At 44.0% G+C, this 27,412-nt stretch overlaps 1 protein-coding gene across 1 annotated transcript in view; it reads left to right on the forward strand.

Annotated features, from left to right (window-relative positions):
* Positions 1-27,412, forward strand: part of SCIN (scinderin) — a 208,545-nt gene that overhangs the window by 169,993 nt on the left and 11,140 nt on the right. The window contains exons 12-13 of the mRNA XM_030201180.1: positions 4,095-4,272; positions 12,028-12,149. Of these exons, the coding sequence (XP_030057040.1) occupies positions 4,095-4,272; positions 12,028-12,149 (300 nt within the window). The remainder of the gene's footprint in view (positions 1-4,094; positions 4,273-12,027; positions 12,150-27,412) is intronic.

Here is a 27,412-nt window from a genome sequence, read left to right on the forward strand (position 1 = left end):
GACTTCCTGCAAAGGTAAACTGGGTTGGGTTGGGAGGGAAGGGAAGGGGAGAGAGAGCTGCCAGCAGTTCGGGAGGGGAGGGAGAGATGTTGTACCGACTATGCCTGTATGTAAGTGGGGAAGGGAGGGAGGCAGGTTACTTAATAATCACAATTAAGGGGTTTTTTTTTTAATCATGATTGATAATTAACACATTAATCATGGCATTAACTGTGATTAATGTACAGCCCTACTTCTTTAGTCTAATAAGTTACAAGTCTGGGTGGCTAGTAAAAGCTCAGTATTTCTGCATCCTACATTTGATAAGGTTTGTCTTGAAGGTTCTCTTTAGCAGCTAAAGGGTCAGAAGTGGGAAATATGAATCTAAGAGATGGTTTCAAGGAGGAGTCTAAGTTTTATAGTCAGAGGAGGATTCTGCTGCTACCAGATTCTCCCACAAGATTATCCTTTTGTTCTACAAGTTTCCTGCATCTTCTATCCCTTGCCATCATATTCAAGGACACCAGTCTGCCTGCCTACATAGAAGGTCAACCAGAAGGTTTTATTCTATTGGTGGATTATAATAGCAGCAGTGCAGATTCATACAAATCTTCTTACTGCTGAATTCCTCAGGCTGCTACGAAAGAAAGAAAGAAAGACTGTAGGGAGTATCCTGTTTTTCTGAAATATATTTTTGCTTGGCAGTAAACATAAATGCCAGACTGTAGGATTCCAGCAGCAGAACATGTAGGGGGTAAATGTATAACAGGGCACCTAGGTTTTCAGCCTGTTCTAATAAATACACATATTTAGGCGCCTATTTATAAAATACTAGTGTAAATCCTGCAGAGATGACACTTACATTGCTAGAACGGACATTACACCTGCTCGAGAGCATTGAAATACACATGTAAATTTATGGTATTTTCTCATTTATGCACATACTTTGTGACTGGGCTAGGATTACTCCTTTGGTGAGCCCTGGGCAAACAAGTGCATTGCCCACTCCCCTCCATTGTAATATAAATACATTTAACATTTCCCACAAATGGGTTCCCATTTGATTCTGGCCTGCTGAAAAAATCTAGCAGAAGAGGAACTTGGAAGCAGCAGGTAAGAAACACTGTTTGCTGACTCCCTTTGCAGACTGGAGGACATGCCTTAGGATCTATGGAATTATACATCTTTGAGACGGCCCCTTCTAAACATTTGAGCCTTAGACATGTGCCTAATGTGCCCATGCCTGAATCCTGTCCTGCTTTTGACTCCATCCAAGCTCTGCCTACCTGGCATGATTTTATGAGCCATTTTGCCTGCGTATATTACCACAGGCATGCAAAATGATTTCATAAAATTACCCCCCTAAGAAGCATATTTACCAAAACCTGTTAACATGCTTCTGCATTAGGACAGGCTGCAGGTTTTATAGGTCCCATTAATTTTACTGGGGCCTATTTTAATAAATAGGCTGCTTAGTGAACACATACCACAGATCAATTGCAAACAGCACCACAACAATGAAGTAAGTAGGAAAGGAAATAAAAGTATTGACTTAAGACTGTTCCAGATGATAGGAGCTAGGGTACTCCTCCTCTTCTGTCTGCTGTACAGAGTACACATCACTTTGTGGTTTTCTATTGTGTGGGGATATTCAAACAGATACCATGGAAGAATTTTTAATTTTCTGATCAGGTTGGACAGGAACACCTTCTGGGTAAACACTGTGGTTATGACTTCAAATGCAGGTCAGTAAATACACAGTGTAAAGACACGGAATGGCATTACAAGGGAATTTGGTAAGATTTAGACACAAATGCTAAATGTCTTTGAAAGGATGCCAGGAAGCCCTTCACCCATCCCATAGCGTGCCTAAGTGAGTACTAATTACTGTCCTGCCTTCTAGAGATGGCATTGATTCAGAGACAGGGGGCCACTGGGGCGATGCTCAGAATTCTCATGGCAAGCCAACAGTGCAGAAACCATACTGCCAGAACAGCGCAGAAACTTAGTTTGCCAGTGCTCAAAGGAAATGGTATTCAAATTGTATGCATGCTGTAAAAGCAAAAGCAAGGGGGGAACGTGCTTGGCACATGTGCAGAAGAGTTTCGTGGTAAGCTCAGCTCCTGTGTGCATCAGGGGCATAGCCAGACTTTAGCGGGAGGGAGGGCCAGAGCCCGAGGTGAGGGGGCACATTTTAGCCCGACCCCCCCCCCAGCCATTTTAACTCCCTGCTGCCATTTTTTACTCCCTTCGCCGCCACCACCACCTTTCACCCCCCCCCCCCCGGCGCCAACCCTTTCGACCCCCTCTTCCTGCCGCCGCAAACCCTCCCCCACTGCTGGGTACCTTTGCTGGTGGGGGTCCCCTGCCAGCCGAAGTCCTGTTCTCCGGCACGGCCGCATTGCTGATCTGCAAGGGCAGGCTTCTGTTTCTGTGAGTCTGACGCCCTGCACGTACAAACAGAAGCCTGCGTGGCCGCGTTGCTGATCTGCAGGATGTCAGACTCACAGAAACAGAAGCCTGCCCTTGCAGATCAGCAACATGGCCGCGTAGAAGAGGACTTTGGCTGGTGGGGGTTGGGGACCCCCGTCAGCAAAGGTACCTGACGGTGGTGGCGGGGGAAAGTTGGCGGCGGGGGGGGGGGGGGGAGTCGAAGGGGTTTCCCCCGTGGCCCCACGTAGCTAAGCCCCTGGTGTGCGTGTGCCTTTCAAACCCAAAAGTGAAGCACACGTTGGTATCTATTTTCTGCGCCTTTAAATTCTTTTTTTTTGTTTGTTTTCACTTGGAAGGTTTATATTTAAACACTGGAAACAGGCGCCAATGTGTGCTTTCACTTTGGGGTTTGATCTGACTCTCAGTATCAGAGCTTAGGGGCTTGCATGGGCTTCCTTCTGCTTCCAAATTAGATAAAAACTGACAGATTTTAAAGAAAGAATCCTGAGCAATCCTCTCTTCAAACACCCTAACGCCTGTTCCAAGCTGGCATTATTTTTTTTCAGTGCCTGTCTTTTGCAACAACGTAGGAAATGTCAACAGCATATTCCATGCCATTGTATATCATTAAAAAATAAAAATGAGCAGAACAAAACAATATCTTGTTTTGTGCACACTTTTTTCCCTTATTTACTAAACCGCGCTAGCAGCTGCTGTGCGCTAATGCTGACACAACCCATACATTTTGGATGGACTGTGTCAGCATTACGCATGGCTTAGTAAACAGGAGTTTTGTAAAATGGCACATTATTTGCAAAGCAGACCAAAAAAAAAAAAATCAAAGGGAATGTTATCAATGTGAGCCATCATTAAGATGTTTATTTTATTAACCCCATTTATTAATAACAAGCAAAAAAAGCCTGTTTCTCCAAAAATGAAACAGGCCCTAGGAAGGCTCTCGTCTAAGCGATTTCTCGTCTCTCCCCTGCCCTCCTTTCCATGTCCAGCGATTCTCCCCTGCCCTGCCCTCTCCTCCCATCCATGTCCAGCGATTCTCCCCTCCCCTCCATATCCAGTGACTCGCCCCAGCCCCCACCTGCCCCCCTTTTAAACACCTTAGTTCCAGTTCAACCCCAGCCCTCACCTGCCTGCCCTCTTCTCCCACAACAGCCCTCCTTTTCTTCCTGCCGCCCTTCCTTTAAAACTTTTATTTTACCTGAAGTTGCAGCGGCATCAGTAAAAGCAGCAGGCTCTGTTTGGCACCGGCCTTCCCGTTCCTTCTCTCTGTGTCCCACCCTCCTCTGAAGTAATTTCCTCTTTCCACGAGGGCGGGATGCTGAGAGGGAAGGGAAGGCTGGAGGCGAGCCAATTACATATACCTCATTTGCATATGGTTACGAACCCAGCCAGCCAGACAGCCAGGGACGCAGATTGACAAATTATTATATAGGAGATGGAGTGAGAGAAGAAGGTCTTTTTCAAAAAATTATCTCGTATTACCTGTCACGGAACCCATTTTATTCCTTTGAGCCCTGTGGCAGATTACATATGCAAATTTGCCCCCTTATTGTTATCCTTAAAGAAATTACAAAATAATGTATGTTTGTCAGATATTTCAAGGAACTTTTTTCTAATTTTATACCCAACATTCTAATGCATTCTTGGTTGTTCATTTTTTTTAGGTTGATGTAGATGCAGGTTCATTAAATTCCAATGATGTCTTTCTTCTTAAACTGAAAAATAACTCTGGCTTTACCTGGGTAGGGAGAGGAGCAAGTCATGAGGAGGAAAAAGGAGCTCAGTATCTGGCAAACGTTCTGAGATGTAAAACTGCTACTATCGCAGAAGGCCAGGAACCAGGTTTGTTCTGAGTTCCTTACTTCAATTAACTGTATTGCTTTATAAGGCACCTGCAGAACTTCCACAAAACAAAATATTGAAAACTGGATGTCCTAATGCAGAGCCTTCCAAACCTGTTCCCATATGCTCATATCCAGTCAGGCTTTCAGAATATCTACAGTGAACATGCATGAGAAATATTTGCCTATATGAAGGCATGGATAAGCAGCTTTATCTCATGTATATCTCTTGTCATATACTGAAAATTCAGCTAGCAGTGGGATCACCTGTATAGGTTTTTGAAGCCCTGTACTAAGACATTTCTCTCATTTCATTCTACCAGGAAAGTACTCAGTATTTCAGGCCCTGTTATCTATTTTGATCTCACTAGTATGGTGAATGGGAAAAGTAGTTTAATAGTGGTGGAGATGAAAACAATAATGGAATTCAAACATGCGTGGAATCTTAGCAGAGTTTGGGTGGCGAAGCCGGTAACTGGAAAGAAAACGGGAGCTGGCCAGACTTCTATGGTCTACGCCCTGATCATGACTGAATAGATAGGGATGGGCTGGAGTGTAAATTTTAAGGGGCTTCGATGTTAGCTTCAGAACTTAGTACAAGAACAATACTGGGCAGACTTCTATGGTCTGTGCCCTGAGAAAGGCAAGGACAAATCAAACTCGGATATACATGTAAAGTATCACATACCATGTAAAATAAGTTTATCTTGATGGGCAGACTGGATGGGCCGTACAGGTCTTTATCTGTCGTCATTTACTATGTTTACTATGTAATAGCATGCAGTGATGTTTCATGCAGACTCATTAAGGGTGTATTGAAAACCAGACCAGTTAGACATCCCTGATGCAGGCCTTGAGTCACTCAAAATCAAGAACTTTCAAAGCATCTGTCAAAAGACATTCATAGACTCTGGCTCTGTATTGTATAATCAGGAGTGGACTGACCAGTCGGACATCTCCCAGAGGTAGGGCTGGCACTAGATATGATGGAGCCCCCAGTGACAAGAGGGCCCAGGGCGATTGCCCTGTTTGCCCACTCCTAACACTGACCCTGCCCAGAGAGCTGGTTAGCCATGCTGCTGGCAATTGTGGCGTGGAAGGCAAGTCAACAATAGCAAAACTGTTGTATCCCAATGATAAAAGATTTGGTGTGGCTGTGGCATTAGAATCACTATGACCCATATGCACATCTACCGTTGAGGCAGTGGACTTGGACAGAATGCTTCACTGGTTGAAATTAGTAGTTATAGATGTAGCACAGTTAGTACAAATTGTGAGATGAGGAATAGTTCATGAGCCACAGGCCTGGCAGTTAGACGAGGAGGAAGGAGAAAGATAGACACTAGTGAGAAGGGAAGGGGGGGGGGGGGGAGAGAGAGAGAGAGAAAGAGAGGGGGGGGGGCTGTAAAGGACAACTTATTCTGACCTTCTGGCCCTTCTGCATTTTCTAAGCTATTTGCCCAGGCTGATTTTTTTTTTTCAGTTTGCCGCTGTGTGTAATGCATTATTGGTTTAATCATGATATGTATAAACTGTATTGTCCCATTTCCAATGTGTAAAACTACTGCCTCTCCTTTTCCCCCATTTCCCTTTCCACCCTTTCCCTTTCAAAACCTACATCTGGATTTGGGTGATTTGAGCATGTATTTACGATGGTGTCAGCTCAGATTTCACGTTTCATTTCATTTTTTTTAGTTCTACGTTTTTTTATTTATTAGGATTTATTTACCACCTTTTTGAAGGAATTCACTCAAGGTGGTGTACAGTAAGAATAGATCAAACATGAGCAATAGGCAATTACAGCAGTAAAAATATTCAAATAACAATACAAAGTATGGCATAGTATACTACTTAATACAAAAATGGAAATATCTTCAATTGTCTAGAGTGCACTAAACATATATCAAAAAACTCATGAATGCACTCTTGCTATACACTCTGTGAGAAATTGCACAATACTGATATATATCATATACTTTATAAACTAGCCTCAATAGCCCAGGGAACCATTAATTAGGACTCCACTGAATTGGCCTGTATCATGGGCTCCTCCTCCTTTCCGAAAAAACATCCACAAGTAACAAAAAACTCCCTACATAAGGAAGAAAAAGATCTTGTGAATAAAAAAACGGATGGAGGGGTGTTTTAATGATCTACTTCAAATATCAATGTGACTATAAGTGCATTATATCACAGAGAGTATTGAATGGAAGTAAAGAAAAAGTATGTATGATCACTTCGCAGTCCTCTTAAGGCTATATACTGAAGCGATATTCAAACAGAGAACCTTCATTCATTCATTCATTGCTTGATTAGAATCTTTTTTTCATGTTGAAATAAGCCACTTATCTTAAAGCCTGGGAATATTGTCACTTCTATCCATCAGAGACAATCCATCCAAAGTAATTGTAACCGGTTCTCAACTCTAGTTTAAATCCTTCAGTCCCATATAGTTCCGGTTGCGAAGTGAAATACTCAAACGTGGGAGCTGCTAGAGCAGTAAAATCTGCTCAGCCATGATGTCTTCTTAATTTTCTCGACAGCAAGGGACCCCACTGTTTCGCGTTCTTCGTCAGGAGAAATATACAAAAACAATTAAATGTATTTCTTTTCTATCCATCGCGAACCTCGGTTCAGAACATGGCGGCTATTAATATAGAACGCCAACATTAGTAGCTCCACCCAGTGGGAGTTCCGTGATTATTTCAAACAACCAATCACTGAACTAGCCTACTTATATCCTGTTGTCCAATCGCTTCTGTTGAAAGATTTAAAGTGATACAATCATCATTAAGGAAGGTTAATATGAATTTTGTTATACTATGTAGTTTGAAATTGCTTTAAAAAAAGTCTTAAATGTCCATGAGGAATTGTCACTCTTTATGATTGTTAACAAGTTACAATAAAGAATATATATACACATATGTATGGAAAAAAAAATTTTCTCTTCGGATGATAATATATTCTGAGAATACACCTTTTTAAACATTAAAAAAATGCTTCCCATTCCATCGGTCCGTTTAAACCTTCTGGATAAACAGTTTGCAAATAATAAATCCATTTCTGCTCCTTTTGATGTAAAACACGAGAAACATCCCCTCTTCTGTTGTTATTTATTAGTTGCTCAATAATTAGACAACGTAGCTGTTCAAATTTATGATTCCTTTCTATACAATGTTTAGCCAGAGGCATGTATGTTTTGCCCGATTGAATCGCATGCTTGTGTTCCGAAAGTCTGATTTTAAACATGCGTTTAGTCTGACCTATATACCGTAAGCCACATGGGCATGTAATCATATAGACTACTGCTTTTGAAATACATGAAGTCACTCCTTTTAGATATACCCAATTTTGTTTAATTCTATCCCAAAATTTGTTTGTTTCCTCCATAACTGAACACATAATGCATTCTCCGCATTTCTTATGACCACGTGTGTCATTATCATTCTGCCAAACCTTTGTTCTAACATCAGGATGGCATAGAACCTCTGCTAAATTTGCACGTCTGGAATATGATATCATACATTTTTGTTTAGCAAACATTTGATGGGTGGATAGTATTTTCCAGTTCTTATATATAATATTAGCCACCCTGGGTGCCATAGATGTATACTGCATGATGCAAACCGCTTTTTGATCTTTTGCAGTTTGATGTTCCTGAGATTTGGGTTCTAATAAATATTCTCGATGATTGTACAAAGCCCTTTTATAAGCTTGTTTCACAATTTTACTAGGATACCCTCTTTCCATGAGTTTATCTTTCAATCGGACAGCTGAATCTTTGTATTTTCGTGAATTATCACAGATACGTCTATAACGTAAAAATTGTGCAAATGGGAGATTATTTCTAATATGAATTGGATGCATACTGTCATAAGATAGTAATGAATTACGGTCGGTTGGTTTAGTAAAGACATCAGTTTCAAACTTATCTCTATTTATATTGATCTTTACATCTAGAAAGCTAATTTCATTTTTATGAACCGTGTGTTGAAATTTAATCGTAGGGTGGCATGCATTCAAATCAATCAGAAATAAATCCAACATTTCTAGAGAAGAACCCCATAAAATGAAAACATCGTCGATAAATCTCCACCAGCATTTAGCATGTTTGTACCGAGGAAGCTTATATATAACCTCTTCTTCCAGATGTGCCATAAATAGATTAGCAACTGCAGGAGCAAAAGCTGCTCCCATGGCAATTCCAGATAGTTGCAAAAACAGTTCTCCATTAAACAAAAAATAGTTGTTAAATAAGGACAACTTCAACAACTTCAATAAAAAATCTGTAGGAACAGTCACTGGTTTAGGACGTTGTTCCAAAATCAGTTCAATGACACTTAGTGCCTCTTGTTGGGGTATCGCGGTATAAAGAGATTGAACATCCAATGTAACTAAAATTACTGTGCTGGGTTGAACTGATAAATTTTCTAATTTTGTTAAAAAATGAGTCGTGTCTTTGATGTAAGATTTGGTATTAACCACTAAAGGAGCTAAGAAACCATCTATATATTTGCAGGATCTTTCTAATAGGGAGTCTCGAGCTGACACTATGGGTCTACCTGGGGGATCAATAAGAGTCTTATGAATTTTAGGGAGAAGATAGAAAATAGGGATTTTGGCTTCCTTATGATTTAAATATTTCATTTCATTTCTAGTCAAAAATCCAGTTTGAAATGCCTCGATAGTAATGGCTGACATTTCTTCTAATAAGCTGTCAGTAGGGTCTTTATCAATCCTTTGATACGTCATGATACAGGCCAATTCAGTGGAGTCCTAATTAATGGTTCCCTGGGCTATTGAGGCTAGTTTATAAAGTATATGATATATATCAGTATTGTGCAATTTCTCACAGAGTGTATAGCAAGAGTGCATTCATGAGTTTTTTGATATAGTATACTACTTACAATGTCAACACAATACATAATAGAACATTTTAATTGATAGTGAAAGGTAAAGCAAAGATGGAACATATAGATAGGTAAGAGAGTAAGAAGAGTTAGAAAGTAAGGTGGCTAATTTAAAGAAAGTTGCACATGCATTTGATTGTATTAAAAAAATTGCATGGATTTCAAATGACACACATAATAGCAATATAAAACATACACCACTACTAATCATTTCTAGAGTGCTACTAGACATATGCAGCCCTGTACACATTATAGGCCAGGTTCGATATATATGGTGCCTAAAAAATCTGCATTGTACACATTTCCACCTAAGCGTATTCTATAAGCAGCGTCTAGATTTAGGCTTGGTATATAGAATATGCTTACAGTGGCGTACCAAGGGGAGGGCGGTGGGGGCGGTCCGCCCTGGGTGCACGCCGCTGGGGGGTGCCGTGGTGCGCGCCTGCTCCTCCGAGTTCGCTAAACTTCATTCGTTCGCTGCAGCTTCCTCTACCCCGGAACAGGTTACTTCCAAAATGGACGCGCAACAATTTTCATTTTGCCGAATGTCTGTTTCCGGCAAAAAAGAGGCATTTTTTGTAGGTGCGCTAAAAAATAATTCTGCGTGCACCCAAAACACGCGTCTACACTACTGCAGGCCATTTTTCAGCGCACCTTAGTAAAAGGACCCCCAATGATTCTAACTTTGTGAAAGCCTTTTCTGTAATGGGACATCATGACAATGATAATACTAGGACTAGGGGGCTTGCGATGAAGCTACAATGTAGTAAATTTAAAACGAATCAGAGAAAAGTTTTCTTCATTCAATGTGTAATTAAACTCTGGAATTCGTTGCCAGAGAATGTGGTAAAGGCGGTTAGCTTAGCAGAGTTTAAAAAAGGTTTGGACGGCTTCCTAAAGGAAAAATCCATAGACCATTATTAAATGGTCTTGGGGAAAATCCACTATTTCTGGGATAAGCTGTATAAAATGTTTTGTACTTTTTTGGGATCTTGCCAGGTATTTGTGACCTGGATTGGCCACTGTTGGAAACAGGATGCTGGGCTTGATGGACCTTTGGTCTTTCCCAGTATGGCAATACTTATGTACTTATAATGAAAATAAAGATGAAGATGCAAGTGATGTATTAGTAACATAGTATATGATGACAGATAAAGACTCACATAGTCCATCCTGTCTGCACAACAGGACAGCCAGAGCCACACCTAGCACTCTACAGAGTGGAGCAGCCTAGTGGTTAGTGTAGTGGCCTGAGAACCTTGGGGAATAAAGTTCAATTCCCACTGCAGCTCTTTGTGACCCTGGGTAAGTCACCTAACCCTCCGTTGCCCCAGGTACAAAACTTAAAATTGTGAGCCCACTAGGTACAGAGAAAGTACCTGCATATAATATATGTAAACTGCCTTGGCTGTACCCACAGAAAGGCAGTATATCAAATCCATGACCCTTTACCTTTCATCACAAATAGGGCAGTCAGCAATTTGCCAGAATACCAACCAGTGGTACATTTGTGCTTGTATCATTTTGGTTGCAATATAGGCACATTAATTTTAAACACTTGATTAAACCATCAGCCAATAACATTGCAAACTGACAATGCTTTACTCGCTATCAACCATAAGGTCTCTTTCCCTCCCCCTCTGAGATACGCTCATAGCATGTGATACGAATGTGATTCAAAATATACATACTTGTTCTTACTCTGCCCTTGCTATTCTTGGGCCACAGACCAGAGAAATCTGCCTGGCACTAGTCTTACTTCTCTACCACTGGAGTAGCCATCAAAGCCCACTCCAGCCCATCTAAATCTGCCTTTCCATAATTGAGACACAGACTGTAGAAGTCCACTCAGTGCTGACTTTAATTCCCTACCACATTAGCATCTAAGCACTGCCAAGTTTTGGTTTGATTCCATTCTCTTTCCGTATAAGGATCCTATGTGTTTAAACCACATATTTTTGAATTCTGTTACCATCTTCATCTCCACCACCTCCCTGGGAGGGTATTCCAATCATCCACCACCCTCTCTGTGCAAAAAGTGCTTCCAGACATGACTCCTAAGCCAGCACTACTTCTAATGCAGATGATAATGACAATGATGATGGTAATGCATTCTTTGCTATAAGGAAATCAAGTGTTTCACAGAGAGATTCCTATGATCGATACCTACAGACACTGTAAACTTAAAAAAAAAGTTAATAAAAACATTAAAAAAAAAAAAAAAACATCAGTAATACTGATTTGAAGGAACATTTTAACAAACTGAATGCTCCACTTCCTGCCAGTGTACTTACTGAATGCCTTTTAGCTGTGTTGGTTTAATAATGACTTACAAGTGCACCCGCATAAGTGACAGCCATTTCTAAAATTTAGTTTTACTAAAAGCAAATTAAATTGAATTGTAGAACACTAAAGTTGTCGGGATAAAAATTGTAACAGCACTTACATTTATTGTAATCGTTGCACTTTTACTTTTATTCAGAAAGTATTATATTAGGCAACTACTTTTTACTTTCACTTAAATAATTTTTGTAATGTGTTTGTTTTACTTGAGTATTAAAACATGCATTTATTTTTAGTTTTACTTAAGTACTTTGACTTAGTACTTTGAATAACACTGGGACTGGGAAAACTGAAGAGGTGATGGGGAGGGGAGATAGCAGTATAAGAGAGATAGACATGGTGAAAGAGTGAATGATGAATAATAATAGCAATATGAGTAAGGGTGTTTAAGTGAAATAGACATAAACAAAGCAAAAAATTGGAGAAATGGATGAGCATCAGCCATGTTGATTGAGCTCTAAATGAAACGTAGCAAGCATGCATACTTACTATGTGTTTTATAGAGGAATTCTGGAAGCCTCTTGGTGGTAAAAAAGAGTACCAGACCTCAGCCCTGCTGGAAACCCAGGCAGAAGACCATCCAACTCGTCTCTATGGTTGTTCTAATAAGACTGGCAGATTCATTGTAAGTATACAGTATGCAAAGTAATACCTCATTCTCACTTACAGAACAAAAATTGTTTACACATTGTTTAGCTAAAGTATCAAGAATGAAATCTACTTTTTTTTTTTCAATTTGTGACAGAGACGTTTTGGACTGTCCTAGATTTCTGCCAATTCTTTCCTGGTACATTATGAGACCTGCAGTACTGATTTCAATGGATTAAAACATGTATTGGAAATACTACGCTGCTCTGGGATGTACGTTTTTACCCAGGACCACCCAAAAAGTCACCCTCCTGGAATCGATAACTTAGCAGTTCTGTAATGAGAGACACTGATGGGCTGCTGCTCAGAACTCCCGTGCTACAGGGAACAGAGCCCAATCCATACCATGGGAATAGCGGTAAAACTTAGCTCTCCAATGCTCTATGCAAATGGCATGCATGCTGTGAGACCAAAAGTAAGGGGGAGGAACGTAACTGGTGCATGCGCAGAAAAGTTTTACAGTAAGCACAGCTCTTGTGCACATGCTCAGGCAAATCAGGAAGTGAAGCGCACATTGATGCCGTTCTTCTGTGCCTTTAATTCTAACGTAATCCAGGTCTCACTCGTACGCTAGCTCCGACCCCGGGCCACAAAACAGATCTCAGTTCAGTCTCACATTCAGGGCCTATCTTCCCTAACTCATCAGTTCCAGCACACATGCAGTCGAGCTTGGGAGTGGGTCAATAGTCTGGAAAAAGTGTTCTGGGGGTTTTGGAGACACTTTTCCAGTTCTAGGGTCCACTCAACTCTTCAGTCCAGGAACCACACAGCACTCTGAAGGGTTTAATAATGAAACTCAACATTTATTGTAAACACTGCAACAGGCAGACTTTAACTCTCCTTCTCAGCATAGTCACTCACATACGGATGATCAGAAGCAAACGCCGGCACTAGAGGCTGTTAGCGCCATACTAGCGCCTGCGTTTGCTACCGTCCCATGATCAGAGTCCCCGAGCGCGTGAAACAACGTGCTCACGGGCTCTGAATGCAACTAGCATACACAACAGGGCTCTTAGCGCAAATAGCATGCAAATGAATGCTAAACCTATTCATCCCCAATGATCAGCGACCAGCGCGCCAAAGATTGGATCGCTAGCCGCGGCAAACCCTAACGCCAGCTCCGAGCTGGCGTTAGGGTTTGCAGACCATTGAGCAGGAATGGTGAGCCCTGTCCTCATGCATTTGCATGCTAGCAGGCCCCCATTCCCCCCAATGAAGCAACCCCCCCAGGAATCGATGACCCCCCCCCCAGTGACAGGGGGCTGGAGGTCCCCCCGACGACCCCCCCCCCAGGTTCAGGGAGGACTGGAGATCCAGTGGGTCTCCAGCCCTTCCCCCCTAACTCCCCTCAGCATTTCTAAAAAGTCTCTGGTAGCCCAGTGGGTGTCCGATCCCCCCCCTCCAGCGACAGGGGAGCTGGAAGTCCACCGGACCTCCGGTCCCCCCGACACCCCCCAACACAGTTCAGGGAGGGCTGGAGATCTAGTGGGTCTCCAGCCCCCTCCCTAAGCCCCCAGCATTAGCAAGGGGTCCCTGGTGGTCCAGTGTCAATCCCCCTACCCTCACCCCCTACTTTGAGTTCGCGAAGGGAGGTAGCCTGCCTACCTCCTCTTCCTTCAACGCGGCCTGCAAAATGGTGGCATCCAGCCCTGTCCAGTGTATCCTGGGATGCGCTGGGTGGGGCATCACACCAAATAAGCCCCATTTTGCCTTGCTTGGGGCAGGGGTAGTTGGGGTTTGGTGGTGCAATGGACCTCCAGCCCCTGTGTTTGACAGGTCTGGACTTTTGACAGCCCAGACCTGTCAAACAAGTGCAGGAGGATTGTGCTGAGTGCATGCTCAGGCACAATTCTCCTGCACTTCTACTCCATGATCAAAGATATTTGCGTGCTTAAATTTGCATGTCATTATCTCTGACCATAGGTCTAATAATGCCCCACGCTGTTCGAGCGCTATTTTTAGAGCACTGTTTTGAACAGCGCGGGGCTTTTGATCATCTGCCCTTCAGTAAAACTCCAGCACAATTTGATCTCAGACTTCTGGCATTCCCGGAAGGAACACCTTTTCCATTTTCTCCTCAGGTATATTTACAGGGACATTTTCTTTCAGAGGCTATATACATATTCACAAGGCTCCTGTCCATGCCTATCCTGAAGGGATATTTTAGTTCCAAAGGCTGCACTCCTCCTCACAGTATTACTTCTCTATATCAGACTCAGACTTCCTTAGTCTGACCCTCCTCCAGCAGTGACCCCACTCTGGATCCACCCTTGTCCTGGGATGAGCTCTCCCTAGCTCCGGTCCCCTGCTCCCAGGCTGAGCTTTTCTCTACCAACCCGTAGCACATGCTGCTCCTGGTTGTCATTTATGGAGCTGCAACTGGCCTCTTACAACCAAAGGATCTCTCTGCTTTCCACGAGTCTTCTTTCCAGGGCTTTTTTGAGGGGATACTTGGGGGTACTGAGTACCAGCACCTTTTCCATTGTCTGCAAAAATTGACCCATGAACCCCAAGTTTTAATGAAAGAGCTCAGGCTCTACACACCAATTCTGCCTTATCATAGATTCTGTAACTGGTTGCAGGGGGCCTGGCTATTGTGGGGTGGGTCCCTCAGTGAACTCTCGTCCACTCTCTCATTACCTCTCACCTTGACTACTGCAACCTACTCCTCACTGGCCTCCCACTTAGCCATCTATCCCCCCTTCAGTCCATTCGAACTCGGGTGCACGTCTTATCTGCCGCCTGGACCGGTATACTTATATCACCCCTCTCCTCAAGTCATTTCACTGGCTTCCGATCAGGTACCGCATACAGTTCAAGCTTCTCCTACTAACCTACAAATGCACTCGATCTGCAGCCCCTTACGTTCCTACCCGTAACCTCCGCTCTCAAGACAAATCCCTCCTCTCAGTACCCTTCTCCACCACCGCCAACTCCAGGCTCCGTCCTTTCTGCCTCGCCTCACCCCATGCTTGGAATAAACTCCCTGAGCCCATACGCCAGGCCCCCTCCCTGCCCATCTTCAAATCCTTGCTCAAAGCCCACCTCTTCAATGTCGCCTTCGGCACCTAACCACTACACCTCTATTCACGAAATCTTGACTGCCCCAACTTGACATTTCGTCCTTTAGATTGTAAGCTCCTTCGAGCAGGGACTGTCCTTCTTTGTTAAACTGTACAGCGCTGCATAACCCTAGTAGTGCTCTAGAAACGTTAAGTAGTAGTAGTAGTAGTCAGTGATCACGCCACCCCTGAAGGGTAGCCTGGCATTTGAGCACCGGCACCTTTTTTGCTAGAAAACACACGCTGCATCTTTCCCTCCTCCAGGTCAATGCTAACAGGGGATTATACTAAGTTTAAAAAAAAAAATTGTAGTTGAAAGGCTGTTTAAGTGCAGAAAACAGGTGCCAATGTGTATTTTCACTTTCAGGTATGCTTGGACTAGCATACATTTGTTTTTCACTCCCAGCACTTAGAGGCTTGCATGGGCTTACTTCTGCTTCTGTAGTAAATTAAAACCTTCAGATTTTAAGCTGAAAAAAAATTAGAAATCCTCTCTACAATACCCCAGTGCCATCTCTGATGTAGCATTAGGTTTCCAATGGTAAGGGCAGGGTTTGTTTGTGTGCTGTTCTCTGAGCTTTGGAAGGGAATTTGATTACATTAAATACAATTTGTGCTGATCTTTGGCATGGCTGTTGTTTCCTGCACTGCAGCCCTCTGAACATTCTGCGCAGATAACTCCATTGCTAATCGGCTTTAGCTCCGGTGTTAGGTTTTGAACATCGACCAATGAGTTTCTAAGCCAGGCTGGCACTGCTGGTGTTTGGTGAAATATTCAGCTATAGTAATGTGGTGGGGGACGTTGTCCCTTAGCACCACCTGCTGGCTCACTCTGGAACTGCTGTTCCAAATACAGACAAAATAAACATAAAATGTGCTTTTAGCTAGGCTGAGAATTTTTGAAAATGTGGCTATAACTATAATTCATTTTATTGATTAAAATGTAAATAAGTCAGGCCCACAAATACCCAGTATACCTGAATATAAGTCACATTGAGCTACTACTGAAAAAAGTGTCCACAAAATCTAAATAAATAAATATACATTTTTTCTATATATTTAGTGTATGAAAAGTGAGATAACAACCCATGTCATTCTATTATAAATGTCACAGGGTGGTCAAATATACACCCATATAGCCAGGAATTCAGTCACTATCATTGTGAAAATCTTTTAATCTCCAAAATCATGTACAATTTTTCCAACTAAGTGGGCGTAAATAACTAACTTCAAAAACCTGCTGTAGTTTCTTATAAAATTGGAGTATTATTTTTACTTCTTAAGGCTGTACACTAACCCATTAATTCTAGGGGGTGAACAATAACATCAGAACATAAGCATTGCTATACTGGGACAGACTGAAGGTCCATCAAGCCCAACATCCTGTTTCCAACAGTGACCAATCCAGGTTACAAGTACCTGACAGGATCCCAAAACAGTACAATACATTTTACGCTGCTTACCCTAGAAATAAGCAGTGGATTTTCCCCAAGTTTCATTCCTTTTATTTAAAATGAGAAAAAAAAATTAAAATAACAGTATCAGATTGATTTCACACATCCCTTGCTAATTCCTTTCAGCCCCCCTGCCCCATACATCTTATCGAATCCACAGGTAAAAAGATGGCCAAAACAAAACCACAATTGTTCAGATTACACTGGGTAATGGATCCACACTTCAAAATGGTATCCAGTCTGAGGCCTATGTCACTTTGAGATCCAAATTGAGCCTCGTTGTATATCAATCTGCACCATTAAGTAAGGTTACCATATTTGCGGAGACAAAAAAAGAGGACAGAAAAAATAAAAATGGCTGCTACCTGTGCTAAAGAAATATTTAATTGTAGTTAATGAACACACATCAAATTGTGACTTACTTACAGTAGACATTCTACTTTTCAAGAACTTCTGGATTTGAGTTCGACTGAGTCTGAGCCTAAGTGTACTTATTATAAGAGTGTATAATCCCTTTGGCTGGCTTCTGAGATACGTGTGAAAGTCTTTGCATGACACATGCATAAAATCGTGCTGCACGAACAAAATTCCTTTGACAGATTCAACCATCAGCAATGCCTTTTTCTCTCTGTAGCACCCCCATATGTCGAGACTGACTAATAAGCCAGAGATGGTTTCTGTCATTATGGGGCCCTTTTACTATGCCAGGTAGGCGCCTACGTGTGCCCAACATGCGTAAATTTTTATTTTCTGGTGCTTGGCACTAACTGGGCATTAAAAGGCATTCTACATGCACAGACCATTACCACCCGGTTAACGCATAAAAGACCTTACTGCTAAGTCAATGAGGTGGCGGTAAGTTCTCAGTCCCAAAATGGACGTGTGACAATTTTCATTTTGCCGCATGTCCATTTTCGGCCAAAATAAAAAAGGGCATTTTTTACAGGGGTGCTAAAAAATGGATCTGCGTGCATCCAAAACCTCTACCGGAGAAAGGCACCCAGCTCCCGATTTGGGTTGAAATATGGGCGCCCATCAGTTTCGAAAATAAGGCTGATAGTAACCTTAACATTAAGTATGGGAAGTATGGGCTCAGTGGGAAAGAGATGACTGGGGAGTACTCCTACCCCTTTTTCACCAGTTGAAGGAGAAGACTTGGGGGCGAACAAAAGAGGGAAGTTGAGATACTGGCTGTAAGCCCTGGAGAGGGAGGTAGGAAGGGTAATACTGATGGCATATGCTTTTTCAGCACTGGCTGGCTGCTGCTTGATTTTCAAAATATGTTTTAAAGTTTATTTTCAAAATGAAATGACATAAAATAAGAAATTTCACTGACGTTTCCTATTTTCTTATAAACAATAAAACATCTAATTAATTCTCAGTCTGCCTACTCATTCTGTCAGGTCAATATTCAGAGATTTATGCATTTAGCAGCGACTGCTAATGAGTAAGTCTTCCATGCATAGATTTGTGGCAACATTATCGAGATAGTACCACTGCAGTTCTCTCTGACCAATGTGGTGGAGTTAGAATGGATTGAGGGTGGAACATGCTCAGCTGTACCGATAGCGATAAAAATAGCTGTGCTAAGTTAAACCACATAACTATATATACAGCAAATGAATATAACCACTATTCCTCGGATTCTATATATGGCGCCCAGAATTGCATGGTGAAATTTGTGCTTGCATCAATTAATTGAGTAACGAGCTAATTAATATCAAGAATTGGGTGCTAACAACCTATTAGTGAAGTTACTTGGAACTCATTAAAATATGCACACGCATCTGGCTGCATGCTATTCTTTAAGGCATGGTGCCTGTCTCTAATAGCACATATTCAAAAGGGTACTTGGCTATGGGTGTGGCAGGGGTGTTGCAAAATTTTGCATGTGAAATTATAGAATATGACCTCAGCACACCTATCTTGTGTGCCAGCATTTATACAAGGTTTCAGCAGATGTAAGTCTGGCACCTAAATTTAGGCATGGGAATTGGTGCTAAGCACAATTCCATAAAGGATATGCGCCTTTTATAGAATCGCACTTAGTACTGATTTATTTCAATGAAGAGTTTTGAATGTCATTTCCTGAAGCCAGCCCTATGGGCCTTATTCTATAAAAATTATGCTCCTAAATTTACACTCTTAAAATTTATGCTCCTAAATTTAAGAGCATAATTTATGCTCCTAAATTTGTTTTCCTAAATTTGCAGTCATAAATGTGGGAGCATAACTTATGCTCCTAAATGTATGTAGGAACAAAGATTATACCCATAATTTAGGAGCATAAATTTAGGAGCATAACCTTTATAGAATAAGGCCCTGATGCTTATATGCAGTGCTGGATAGCAGTGGTGGAGATTAAAAAAAAATTGATCTGCATCACTGCTAGATATGGCCCCAATTATTATAATGTTTATAACTCTCAATCCCAAATAAAAAAAAGGGGAATGTAGATAATACACAGCAAAAATATAAACCTTCCCTAGTTGCGAAAAGGGGAGGAATCAACCACAGAATGATAAAGTGAGGTACAATATTTGTGTAAAAGGGAGCACTCAGGGGTCCTTTTACCAAGCTGAGGTACGACTGGTAGCGTCCCTGCGCTACCAGTGGGGGCTGTTTTTGCTGTATGCTGAGGCCCTTTTTACTGCAGTGGGTAAAAAAGGCTGCAAATAGCAATGGCCCTGTGGTAAGGTTGCTCTTACCACGTGGCTATGCGAGGGAGAGCACTTACCATAAACCCACTGAGGTGACAGTAAGGGCTCCCACACTAACCAGATGATCACCAGGTAGCACATGGTGCTGCCCGATTACTTCCAGGTTAGCGCTGCGCCAAAAAATAAGGGCCAATTTTCCTTAGTGTGGGAAACGGTGCGCACCGGGGCTAGAACTACTGCCAGTGCCCGCTCTGGATCAGTGGTAGCTCCAGACTAGCGTGCGTTAAGCTCATGTTTGGCTTACTGCTGCTTTGTAAAAGGGCCCCTCAGTTTGTCAACCATGCCAGCAGTCTAGAGCAAGCCTCGCTGATTAAGGCAGGCAATTAGCTCATGTTGTGCTCTTCAACATCAATGTGCCTCCCTCGTATATATGAAACTAAATTAAATTTACAAAAGTGATCAAGTAAACAAAGTGATTCCTCCTCAATTTATAACTGAAAACAAAATAATACATTTAAAGAACATGCCAGAAGCAAAGACTTGGCTGGGTACTCCGAGTTTTAAGTAAAGATTTGATTGCTAACATTTCTATCCTGCCTGATTTTACTAAACATACTGTGGACATGTGTAAAAAGATTTTGGCACTTCAACTGAGGCTTAAGGCTCTGAGGTTCCCTTTTACCGAGCTGCAGCAAAAGGGGGCTGGTGCTTTCATCGGTGCGTGTTTTACACATGCGCCAAGGCCCCCTTTTACCGCAGCTGGTAAAAGGGAAGTCTCGCCTTCCTGCAGGAAATGGCCATGCGGCAAGTAAAGCAGTTGCCGCGTGGCCATTTCAGGGGGGGGAGCCTTTACTGCCATCCATTGAGATGGCGGTAAGGGCTCCCGCGTAATTATTTATTTATTGCATTTGTATCCCACATTTTCCCACCTCTTTGCAGGTTTAATGTAACATAGTAACATAGTACAATACATCATCAATAGTGGAAATAAGAAGGGAATAGACGTTTGGTATTACAGAAGGGTTTGGGGTTACATGATGATGAAAAACATGATAGTAAAATAACAAGAGAACATTTTAAGACAGTATTGGATACATGTGGGGAGATCATATGTGTTAATCTTTGTTGTATGTCCTGTTAAAGAGATGGGTCTTCAGTAGTTTGCGAAAGTTGGTTAAATCATAGATCATTTTTAGGTTGCGCAGCAGCGCATTTCAGATTTGTGTGCTCATATATGAAAAGGTTGATGTGTGCATTAGTTTGTATTTTAGACCTTTACAGTTAGGGAAATGTAAGTTAAGGAATGTGCGAGATGATTTTTTAGCATTCCTGGGTGGTAAGTCTATCAAGTCTGACATGTAGGCTGGGGCTTCGCCGTGGATGATTTTGTGAACTCTGGTACATATTTTGAACGTGATGCGTTCTTTGAGTGGGAGCCAGTGTAACTTTTCTCGTAGGGGTTTAGCACTTTCATATTTTAATTTTCCGAATATGAGTCTGGCTGCTGTATTCTGGGCTGTCTGGAGTTTTTTGAGTATTTGCTCTTTGCATCCAGCGTAGAGTGCATTACAATAGTCTAGGTGACTGAGTACCAATGATTGTACCAGGTTACGGAAGACGGTCCTTGGGCAGTATTGTCTTACTCTTTTTAATTTCCACATTGAGTGGAACATCTTTTTGGTTGTGTTTTTCGTGTGACTCTCAAGCGTTAGGTGTACACTCCGGCGCTACAAAAATACAGTAGTACCAGAAAAGACGGTGCACTAGGGGTGGGAAGTACCTCCAGGCTGCTGCGGTAGCCCGACGGTACTTCCTGTAAAGCAAGCAGTAACCGCCACTTAGTAAAAGGAGCCCTGAATGCAAGATATGGTCTTTTACCACATGAAAATAATATGAAACACAATGTCATTAAAACTTTTATTGATGCTGCTATTATAGAGAAATTTATCCAAGGCCACAACCTGAATTGCGCAATTCATATGTTATCAGATGATCAAATTGTTCATATTATGTTATAAGGCTGTTTTACTACCTATTCAAATGTTATTCATAGGTAGAGGTTCAGTTGAAGCTTACCTCTGATCTTCCATTTTCTCCTCTCACTCCTAATTACGCCATAAGGAGTTTTCATATGGAAATACTTGTTATTTCTGATTCTGTTAGTTGTTTTGCTTATACTTTGTTGTACATTGCAACTAGAAACAGTTATAATATTCTATGTATTATAGTCATTTTACTTATAGGCATGACTGTATTATGCTGTGTTCTTTCAGTATAAAATTAGTCTCTCAATGTAAAAGGAATCACTCATCCTTTTAAAAGGAAAAAGAATTCTATTTTATTTGCAGAACTGATCTACTTCTATAGCGTTTAGTCAAGAAACTCATTTATCTGCCCATGAGTCCACTAAATTGAAATCTAATTGGTTTCAAGATTGCTTCTTTTCTCCTGCCTTAAAAAGAAAAAAAAATGGTGTTGCTATTTTAAAGCTCCTTTTTGCAAGGGGCAGTAAAATGGGTCTTGCAGGTTTACTGCGCACCAAGGCTACCTTTTACCGCTGCCAGTAAAAGGTGTTTTTCCTTAAAGGGTCAGTTAATGGCCATGCGGTAATTTAAATAATTGCCATGCAGCCATATACTTCTGGAATCCTTACCGACTCGAGGGCTCCGGTGGTAACCGGGCAGAACCTGGCCCTATCCAATTACCACCGGGCATACTCCCAGTGATAGGAAATTTTAAAAAATTCCTAGCACTAGAAACAGAGCATGCCAGAAGCCGAAACTATTGCTACTACTACTACTACTACTTAACATTTCTAAAGCGCTACTAGGGTTATGCAGCGCTGTACTACTACTACTACTACTACTACTACTACTACTACTTAACATATCTAGAGCGCTACTAGGGTTACGCAGCGCTGTACAGTTTAACAAAAAGGACGGTCCCTGCTCCAAGGAGCTTACAATCTAAAGGACAAATGTACAGTCAGTCAAACAGGGGCAGTCAAATTGGGGCAGTCTAGATTACCTGAATAGGTATAAAGGTTAGGTGCCGAAAGCAACATTGAAGAGGTGGGCTTTGAGCAAGGATTTGAAGATGGGTAGGGAGGGGGCTTGGCGTAAGGGCTCATGAAGTTTATTCCAAGGATAGCGTGAGGCAAGGCAGAAAGGGCGGAGCCTGGAGGGTGGTGGAGAAGGGTACTGAGAGGAGGGATTTATCCTGTGAGCTGAGGTTTCAGGTGGGAATGTAAGGGGAGATGAGGGTAGGGAGGTAATGAGGGGCTGCAGACTGAGTGCATTTGTAGGTAAGAAGGAGAAGCTTGAACTGTATGCAGTATCTGATTGGGAGCCAGTGAAGTGACCTGAGGAGAGGGGTGATATGAGCATATCGGTCCAGGCAGAATATAAGACGTGCAGCAGAGTTCTGAACGGATTGAAGGGGGGATAGATGGTTAAGTGGGAGTCCAGTGAGGAGTAGGTTGCAGTAGTCAAGGCGAGAGGTAATGAGAGAGTGGATGAGAGTTCGGGTGGTGTGCTCAGAGAGGAAAGGGTGAATTTTGCTGATATTAAAGAGAAAGAAGAGACAGGTCTTGGCTATCTGCTGGATATGCGCAGAGAAGGAGAGGGAGGAGTCGAAGATGACTCAGAGGTTGCGGGCAGATGAGATGGGGAGGATGAGGGTGTTATCAATTGAGATAGAGAGTGGAGGAAGAGGAGAAGTAGGTTTTGGTGAAAAGACGATAAGCTCGGTCTTGGCCATGTTTAGTTTCAGGTGGCGGTTGGACATCCAGGCAGCAATGTCGGATAAGCAGGCCAATACTTTGGCCTGGGTCTCCGCAGTGATGTCTGGTGTGGAGAGATAAAGCTGGGTGTCAGCAGCATAAAGATGATACTGGAAGCCATGAGATGAGATCAATGAGCCCAGGGAAAAGGTGTAGATTGAAAAAAGAAGGGGTCTAAGGACAGATCCCTGAGGAACTCCAACAGAGAGCGGGATGGGGGTGGAGGAAGATCCATGAGAATGTACTCTGAAGGTGCGGTGGGAGAGATAGGAGGAGAACCAGGAGAGGACAGAGCCCTGGAACCCAAATGAGGGCAGTGTGGCACAGTGGCGTACCAAGGGGGGGGGGGGCGGTGGGGGCGGTCCGCCCCGGGTGCCAGTGGGTGGGGGGTGCTCCGCTCCCGCCGCCTCCCGTGGCCATTCCCGCGGCGCCGCACATTAAAAAAACCGGCGAAGCAGCGTCGCAGGCAGCGCCTCGTGCCCTGCTTGTAAAAAAAAAAAAAATCAAATCTCCTTTCTTGTCCTCGTCTTGATGTCTTGACGTCAACTCGGGCCTTCCAATCAAATTGATTGGAAGGCCCGAGTCGACGTCAAGACGAGGAGGAGAAGGAAGGAGATTTGATTTTTTTTTTTTACAAGCAGGGCGCGAGGCGCTGCCTGCGACGCTGCTTCGCCGGTTTTTTAACGGGACTGAGGTGGGGAAGGAGAGGGGCGAAAGGGACTCGGGTGGGGGTGTTCAGAGGGGAGAAGGGGACTGGGGTGGGGGTCTCAGACAGGGGAGGGGAGAAGGGGACTGGGGTGGGGGTGTTCAGAGGGGAGAAGGGGACTGGGGTGGGGATCTCAGACAGGGGAGGGGAGAAGGGGACTGGGGTGGGGATCTCAGAGGGGAGAAGGGAAGGGGAGGGTAGAAGGGGACTGGGGTGGGGGTGTTCAGAGGGGAGAAGGGGACTGGGGTGGGGGTCTCAGACAGGGGAGGGGAGAAGGGGACTGGGGTGGGGATCTCAGAGGGGAGAAGGGAAGGGGAGGGGAGAAGGGGACTGGGGTGGGGGTGTTCAGAGGGGAGAAGGGGACGGGTGGGGAGAAGGGGACTGGGGTGGGGGTTTTCAGAGGGGAGAAGGGGACTGGGGTGGGGATCTCAGACAGGGGAGGGAAGAAGGGGACTGGGATGGGGATCTCAGAGGGGAGAAGGGGAGGGGAGAAGGGGACTGGGGTGGGGGTGTTCAGAGGGGAGAAGGGGACTGGGGTGGGGAGAAGGGGACTGGGGTGGGGGTCTCAGACGGGGGAAGGGGAGGGGAGAAGGGGACTGGGGTGGGGGTGTTCAGAGGGGAGAAGGGGACTGGGGTGGGGATCTCAGAGGGGAGAAGGGGAGGAGAGAAGGGGACTGGGGTGGGGGTGTTCAGAGGGGAGAAGGGGACTGGGTGGGGAGAAGGGGACTGGGGTGGGGGGTCTCAGACGGGGAAGGGGAGGGGAGAAGGGGACTGGGGTGGGGGTGTTCAGAGGAGAGAAGGGGATAAGGGGACTGGGGTGGGGATCTCAGAGGGGAGAAGGGGACTGGGGTGGGGATCTCAGAGGGGAGAGGGGGAGAAGGGAAGGGGAGAGGAGAAGGGGACTGGGGTGGGGGTGTTCAGAGGAGAGAAGGGGACTGGGGTGGGGGTCTCAGACAGGGGAGGGGAGAAGGGGACTGTGGTGGGGGTCTCAGACAGGAGAAGGTGAGGGGAGAAGGGGGCTGGGGTGGGGGTGTTAAGAGGGAAGAAGGGGGCTGGGGTGGGGATCTCAGAGGGGAGAAGGGGAGGAGAGAAGGGGACTGGGGTGGTGGTGTTCAGAGGGGAGAAGGGGACTGGGGTGGGGAGAAGGGGACTGGGGTGGGGGGTCTCAGACGGGGGGAGGGGAGAAGGGGACTGGGGTGGGGGTGTTCAGAGGGGAGAAGGGGACAAGGGGACTGGGGTGGGGATCTCAGAGGGGAGAAGGGGTGGGGAGAAGGGGACTGGGGTGGGGATCTCAGAGGGGAGAAGGGGACTGGGGTGGGGATCTCAGAGGGGAGAGGGGGAGAAGGGAAGGGGAGAGGAGAAGGGGACTGGGGTGGGGGTGTTCAGAGAAGAGAAGGGGACTGGGGTGGTGGTCTCAGACAGGGGAGGGGAGAAGGGGACTGTGGTGGGGGTCTCAGACAGGAGAAGGGGAGGGGAGAAGGGGACTGGGGTGGGGGTGTTAAGAGGGGAGAAGGGGGCTGGAACTGGGGGCTGAAAAAAGGGGCAGAGAGAGTGAGGGGACAGATCCTAGATGGAAGGGGGAGCAAGAGGGAGGGCAGACCCTGGATGGATAGGAGAGGGAGGGCAAATGGTGGATTGAAGGGGCAGAGAAAAAGGGCAGGCAGTGGATGGCAGAGAGAGAGAGAGAGAGAGTGAAGACAGATGCTGGATGGAAGGAAGACAGTGAAAAGAAGATGAGGAAAGCAGAAACCAGAGACAACAAACTGTAAATAAAATATATTTTTTTATTTTTTTTTGCTTTAGGATAAAGTATTGTAGATGTGTTAAATGTTTATAATAGAACATGTAAATAAGGTAATCTTTTTATTGGACTAATTTTAATACATTTTGACTAACTTTCGGAGAACAAAACCCCCTTCCTCAGGTCAAGATAGGATACTGTAACAGCACTATACTGTACTGACCCGAGGATGGAGGTTTTGGCCTCTGAAAGCTAAATGTATTAGTCCAATAAAAAGGTATTATTTTACTTTCTATATTTGTTTTATTTCTATTTGTTAATTTGTAAAGTGGTGATTGGTACTTGTTAGTTTTTTTTCAAATTTACATCTGCTGTCTTTATATTTTGCACAGTACTAGGGGACAGTTTCTGTTTCTGTGGTGTTGCATTGTATGCAGAGTCTGGCATTGGGGGTTCAGTTTAATTTTTGTCTAAATAGAAAGTTTATGATTACTTATTCTATAGTGGATTAGGGTGTATCTGTGTTTGTGAAAAAGACATGGCTTTCAGTTGGCATTGACTGTGCAGGATCTACGATCTGTACTATTCTGTCTGGTTTCGTTTTACAATAGGTGAATTGATGTTCTAGTGCTTACTGTAGTGTTTAAGATGCTTTCCTTTTCCTTGTGTGACTCGTAGAAATGACTGCTTATGGTATGGTAGAATTGCTCTATAGGTCCTGAGTGTTTTGTATTCTCGGCATGCCTAGTACTGGATTTGGGGGGGGGGGGGGGTGTTAAAAAATGACCGGCCCCAGGTGTCAACTACCCTAGGTACGCCACTGGTGTGGCAAGAAGTAAATCATGATTGACAGTGTCAAAAGCGGCGGATAGATCGAGGAGGGTGAGGATGGAGTAGTGACCTCTGGATTTGGCAAGGAACAGGTCATACTACTGCCAGGTTGCTGAGCGAGACCGGTAGTAGTACCAATTTCCCGCGCAGAAACACAGCAGTAGCCCTACCGCTGGGTAGTAAAAGGGCTCCTTAATCTCTAAGGGCCCTTTTGTTAAGCTGCACTAAAAAGTGCTCTGCGCTATTTTTAGCGCATGGGTTTCCCGCACGCTGAGGCCACATGTAGCATGGCTGTAAAACGGCCACAATTTCTTTTTTTCCATTAATGGCCACGTGCTAATTTCCCAATTAGAATATTGCATCAGTGTGGGAGATCTTACCGCCACCTATTTTGTAGGCAGTAGGGCTCCCACACTAATCCTGCACTAATCGATCAGCACGCGCCAATGCCCACACGCTAACCAATTAGCGCAGAACACACCTCCAAACACGCCCCCTTTTTAACCTTTATATGTACTCCACTATTTTAAACATTCTACACTTTTGTTGTATGTATTTGAATTGAGCCATGCTTTGATTAAAGTTTCACAGTACCATCACTGACTGTGTGTTTTTCGTTGTCATCTTCACTGTGCCTCTTTGTCATTTGTGCTGATTTACAAAGATTGGTTCTTCAGTATTGCTTTCTTTCTTCTGATCCACATGTACCCCATCTCCTCCAAGACAGCCTCTGTTCCAGTGGCAGGTGAAGGCAGAGGTGGTGCTCCACATGATCCTCAGCTATCTGTCATAGGGAAGATAGGGAGATATGCAGGAGGCAATGGTCCCTTTCTGTAGAGATATCCCCTTCCTAAGAGAGGTTCTGCTGCTCCTGAGGTGGTACAGAGAGGATGGAGTGGGCAGGAGGGGGGTGTTGGACTGGGGGTGGGGGCAGCTGCTGCTTCATTCTCCTCCTCTCCTTTCTTCCTTTCGCCAAGGTTTGCCTGAGCCGGCCCTGTGTCGGCC

Source organism: Microcaecilia unicolor, chromosome 1, assembly GCF_901765095.1.
Source record: "Microcaecilia unicolor chromosome 1, aMicUni1.1, whole genome shotgun sequence".
NCBI classification, from domain to species: Eukaryota; Metazoa; Chordata; class Amphibia; order Gymnophiona; family Siphonopidae; genus Microcaecilia; species Microcaecilia unicolor.